The sequence below is a fragment of the Musa acuminata genome, unplaced genomic scaffold (genome assembly GCF_036884655.1).
Source record: "Musa acuminata AAA Group cultivar baxijiao unplaced genomic scaffold, Cavendish_Baxijiao_AAA HiC_scaffold_1072, whole genome shotgun sequence".
NCBI classification, from domain to species: domain Eukaryota; kingdom Viridiplantae; phylum Streptophyta; class Magnoliopsida; order Zingiberales; family Musaceae; genus Musa; species Musa acuminata.
In genome coordinates this window covers 282,881-288,087 of record NW_027021286.1, presented here as the reverse complement: position 1 = coordinate 288,087, position 5,207 = coordinate 282,881, and the positions used below count along the sequence as shown (strand labels likewise).

The window sequence follows — 5,207 nt, the reverse complement described above, 5'->3', positions numbered from 1 at the left end:
TATAATACCACCAAATTAATGCAACAGGGAATTTGCATCGCATTCATCCTCACTAAAAATTGGTGGATTGAGGCGTTGACTTGCCAACTGCCTGAGTCATTTCGATCCTCGCCACAGCTTCCGATCGAAGTCAACGACGTGCTCGTCTTCCCCACATGGATTTCATCGGTAATCCCCCAGAAAAAAAGCTCTATCATGTTAATATACTATGCTCGAGAAAATGTCGGTGTTCATCACGTTAATTCCATCGGGAATTAAGCTGCATTATATTATGCTTCCTCCCGATATATATATATATATCTCATAAGAAATGGAATAATCATGCATCGAAAAGAACACCCAAACAAGCGACAAGTATAACGATGGCATGCGGTTACGTGATGGCAACCACTTAAGCAATGCAAGCACGCAAAGGAAAGATAGAAGTGACCTCTCACACACAAATGTATGATTTATTACAACCATTTTTTGTCCTTTTAAGTTTTGATTGTTATTATAGCATTGTTATGTATGCTCATATATTGCTAATTAGATCTTCGATTTAGTCAATTAAACTTAATTAATTATACTTTAACGCTCAATTAAAGTTATTTTTCTTGAGACATGTGTATTTATTTATCTATTTATTTTCGGTACCAAATGGAGACCTAAGCATATCCATTCATACATTTTAACTTCTACTCAAAACCCACCGCCTACCCCCCACCATTAATCCGTTGTTTCCTCCCTCGACGTTTCTTCCCCGTTGCCAGCGATCGAAACCAGTGCTCGGCGTCTCCTCTCTCTCTCTCTCTCTGTCTCTCGGTGAAGGATCTCTTCATCTGCCCTCTTTTCTTTTTGGAGTTCGAGATTGCTTCCGTTGATCGACGTGGTAAACGTTTGTGGGGGGGAGGGGGTATCGGATGTCGATTGCAGGGGGTGAATTTGGTCGCGGTGGGGATCGACGGCTGATTCGAGTGTGAGGAAATCGGGCATGGGTTTCTTTCCAGGCTGATTGGATCGGCCTTCTTGTTTCGGTGGTTTCGGTGGGATCTTCCCTCACTTTGATCTTTGTTTGGGGGGCGAATATTTCGGAGGGAAGATGGGGTATTTGAACTCCATCAGTGGGCTTCAAGCAGACGGTGCTCCGGTCAGCGGGGGAGGACTCAGGTCTCGTTCGTTTATTCCTTGTGAAGTCGTATTAAGGCTTACGATATTCTTTTCTAGATTTGTTTATGTTTCGTATCTCGTGCGATTTTCGAGCTGATCTTATGCTAGCATTCGCTTCATATATTTTGAGTTCTAATTCGAAGACAAACTAGCTAGTTATTGGAAGAGATTTATTTATTTATTTATTTTTTATGTATAAACAGTCGTTTATTCCTTAATAATTCAATATAAGTTAGATCCTTAATAATTGACAAACAAGTTATGAGATGGTTCGTCAGATATGGATGTGTGAACTTACATGGGAAACATGGTTCTTTTACGCTGAATAAACTCATAGAACTGCTTCCTATCTGTTAATTGTGGTTCTTGAATCTGCAGTTGAATATGTTGCCTAAAGTAGGCTGTAAAGAAACATCCTACTCTTGCGTGTCAATCTAACATTAAAACTCATGCTTATTTCTTTCAAGACAGTCAAGATGGGAAGTTTGGTTATGGGTATGCAAGCTGTCCGGGGAAAAGATCTTCGATGGAAGACTTCTATGAGACGCGAATTGACAGCGTTGATGGAGAAATTGTTGGCTTGTTTGGGGTCTTTGATGGTAAAATTTCTGCAGTATTTTGTTGTCTTTGTTATGTTTAGAATGTCTTATCTTTTTTTTTTTTTGTATTTGCAAATTTTTGGTAAAACTGACATAGAAAACCCATTCATTAACTTGCTTCTTTCAATCCTTTTCTAGGGTAAATTTCTCTCGTGGAGAGTTGCTTATACATTCAATATCCTAACGTTAGACTTTGATGCTTTGATGAGTGGTTATGTAGGTCATGGCGGTGCCCAAGTAGCAGAGTATGTTAAACAAAACCTCTTCAGCAACTTACTCAGGCATCCAAAGTTCATTACCGATACAAAATCAGCTATAGGTGGTGCTGATTTGCATTTTGTACTATGAAAGAGCTTTTAGAGAACAATAATATTTGGCTTATGAAATTCATCTGTGCTGTTACCTTCAGCTGATGCATACAACCACACGGACGCAGAATTTTTGAAATCTGAGAACAGCCAGAACCGAGAGGCGGGTTCAACTGCATCAACAGCTGTCCTTGTTGGTGATCGTTTGCTCGTTGCAAATGTTGGGGACTCTAGAGCTGTCATATGTAGAGGAGGAGATGGTAGGCCCCTCATCCTTAAATCAGTTCTCTTATCATCAATTATGTGTAACGGATTTCTGTACTTAATCTAGAACTAAACCGGCTCAATTTAGATGGAGTTTACTGCATTTTTTTTTACTAACTGTATTCTGACAACCCAACCTATTTAAGAGCAATATTTAGAATGTGACACCAGTGACATCTAGGTTCTTAGGATATATGTAGGTTCTAGACCAACAAAGTTTTTTGGCCTTCTCTTGATCCTGCCAAATGCTATAGTAGCTCTGTGTGTCTCTGGTGTACTGAACACATTGAAACAAATAATCATATAGTTTCAGATTCTTCAAAAATATAGTAATATAAAAAAGTATAGACAGGAAGGAGAAAGAGAACATATTCCTGTTTGGATTCACAGAATTTAAGCCTGAAATTGGAGAATTGAACCTGCGAAAAAATCTTCAGAAATGGCTGAAACTGCACACTTATGGTGATAAATGAGGATTTAAATTGTTGATGATGGATGAGGTGCTAAAGTTCATTACGCTCTCGTATTGCATGTACTCTTTTTGAAATGAGATTTGAAGATTAATAGTTTACTAGCAAGTTAAACAGGATTGGAAACTTAATATTAAGTTATCCAATTTTTACACAGCATTATTTAAAGAATAATAATCACTTTTTTATGCTACTTCTATAAGCCATTGCACTTAATGTCTTTATGACTTATCGATGCTACAGTGGTTTCATAGCTACATACTTTTGGTGAAATTGTATACTAATAGTTTAGTCATGTTATCTTGTCTTTAATGTATGATCTAAGAACTATTTTTTGTTCATCGCTTGAGTGTTGTTCCTTGATGAAACTTTCCATTTAGCGCTGTACATAGTAGGTTTTGGTACCACTTTAGATGTATGACATGTCTTGGAATCTACAAATGGGATTTTTATTGGTGTGATTTATTATTCTACGGTCTTTTATCCTCCAGTCCACATTTTGTTGGTTATATTTCTTGCATTCTGGAATTGACCCTTGTCAAAACCATCTAATCGTAGACTTCGACGATCGGGAGTTTAACTATTCACGCCAATGACAAAACAGGATGACAATGGAAGTTGATGTTTCCTTAATCCTGAAGCTTGTCATAAGCATATTTCTCCATTATTTGTTTTGTTCAGTGTTAAAGAATATATTTTTTATATGGAACTTTAGGTAGATATTATTGTGTCTCCATTATTTTTTCTTGCCAAATTTACATATTTTTTATCAAAAATCATCCCTCATGTATGTAGAGCTTGGTATTTAACATTTTACATATTTCCATAATCATTATCCGTGATCTACCATTTGCTTTTGTTTGGATGTTTGCTTGCCCATTTGTTCATCTCATGGTTCAATTACTATATGTGGTCATCTTTAGTTTGAGATTATTGCCTTCTAACTAGATTCAAATTTCTGATTGATTTATGAATGGCAATAAACAGTACTGTGTGGTGCTGTTGACATACTTGTTGTCATTGAATCCTGTTGTTTATGTTTGTTCTTATGCCCGTTGAGGTTGTTCTGTATTCTTTATAAGATATCCATGCAATCTCTTCTCATTTCAATTGATTGGGTCGAAAAATCAATCTAGAATTTGTTGCATCACTCGATCCAGTTATCTTGAAAATTGTAACTAATAAAGACTTTTTATTTAGCATATTAAAAGCTGCTTGTGGTTCTAATTTTCGTTGTTTTTTTTTTCCCACTTTTTCTTTGTTAAATCGAGTTTGGCATCTCAACTTGTGCTCAATTAATACAAAAGTTTATGTATTCTATGAACCTCTTGATACAAACATCTGATTCTTGGTTTTTCAGTGGCATCAGTTGCAACAAGTCCTTTTCTGAGGCAAACAGTTGTGCCAATTTCTTGTAGAGCACCCATTTTACTTGCAAGTTCTGTTTCTTGGTTCTTACAATATATTGCAAAAGCAATTTTCTGATCATGATAGAGTAGTTGACCAAACGAACTTCTGGGTGCTTCATAATTTAGAGAAAAAAGTCTTTTGTTCCCCATATGGTAAGTTTTGCTTCTAGTTTGTGCAGTAGATTGCAACGGCAATTCTTCTGATTGCTTGGTAATTTAGAGAAAGAAACCTTTTGTCCCTCGTGCATCATGGTCAAAAGCCAGTTCTTGGTACTTTGAACAACAGAGACCTGGCAAATCAACCTGTTGTGGTACTTGGTTGATGTGAGCTCTCATAATTAAACCAATCACTCTATTTTGATGGTGATAATATGGAGATGATTTTCTCTGGATGTGCTTGAAGGTTCTGTTTTTAACAAATTCAGTATCTGAAATAGAATACAATCACCAGAATCTTGTATTGAATTATTGATTGAGCCTCTTAAAAGTTTAGTTCTTTACTAGGAACTCGGCTCACGCTATTTTTTGTAACTTTTGCAGCTATAGCTGTCTCAAGGGATCACAAGCCTGACCAAACAGATGAGAGAGCAAAGGATTGAGGATGCTGGGGGCTTTGTAATGTGGGCTGGTACTTGATCTCCTCCATCATTTTTTATCAGTTTAGATCATTTCGTTATATAAATACTGATCAACTGTAACTGCAGGGACATGGCGTGTCGGTGGTGTTCTTGCCGTTTCTCGTGCATTTGGTGATAGGCACCTGAAACAGTTTGTTGTCGCAGATCCAGAAATTCATGTTTGATCTCTGACCTATCACTTTATTCCTACAATGTTATTGTCTTCAAGACTCGAGACATATCATCATCTGACAGTAATGCCTTTGACTGCTTCGACTACTGTTGAATGCAGGTGGAAGCGGTTGATGGATCTCTCGAATTCCTCATCCTTGCAAGTGACTGATTGTGGGATGTTGTCACGAACGAATGAGGTATACTTTAAAAGAAGAAA

General features: G+C 37.1%; 1 protein-coding gene across 3 annotated transcripts; it reads left to right on the top strand.

Annotated features, from left to right (window-relative positions):
• The first annotated feature begins 518 nt into the window (after positions 1–518).
• Positions 519–5,193, top strand: LOC135666095 (probable protein phosphatase 2C 59). Of its 3 annotated transcripts, XR_010509693.1 has the most exons (7): positions 520–1,149; positions 1,621–1,748; positions 1,969–2,067; positions 2,158–2,316; positions 4,740–4,827; positions 4,904–4,995; positions 5,109–5,193. XR_010509693.1 is itself a non-coding variant. In XM_065177629.1 (6 exons), the coding sequence occupies exons 1-5, from the start codon at positions 1,082–1,084 to the stop codon at positions 4,796–4,798; spliced, it is 513 nt and encodes a 170-aa protein (XP_065033701.1). In that variant the 5' UTR covers positions 520–1,081; the 3' UTR covers positions 4,799–4,827; positions 4,904–5,190. The 3 variants fall into 3 exon arrangements, 2 of the variants coding, with proteins under 2 accessions (XP_065033700.1, XP_065033701.1); XM_065177629.1 differs by having other exon boundaries at positions 4,904–5,190; XM_065177628.1 differs by lacking the exons at positions 4,740–4,827; positions 4,904–4,995; positions 5,109–5,193 and having other exon boundaries at positions 519–1,149; positions 2,158–4,733.
• The last annotated feature ends 14 nt before the right edge of the window (positions 5,194–5,207 follow it).

Bases quoted from the DNA above. Each gene is read 5' to 3' on its own strand.
- LOC135666095 (XM_065177628.1), top strand. From the start codon at position 1,082: ATGGGGTATTTGAACTCCATCAGTGGGCTTCAAGCAGACGGTGCTCCG. The intron at 1,150-1,620 runs GTCTCGTTCGTT...CTTTCAAGACAG, and splicing joins GTCAGCGGGGGAGGACTCAG to TCAAGATGGGAAGTTTGGTT. The intron at 1,749-1,968 runs GTAAAATTTCTG...GTGGTTATGTAG, and splicing joins CTTGTTTGGGGTCTTTGATG to GTCATGGCGGTGCCCAAGTA.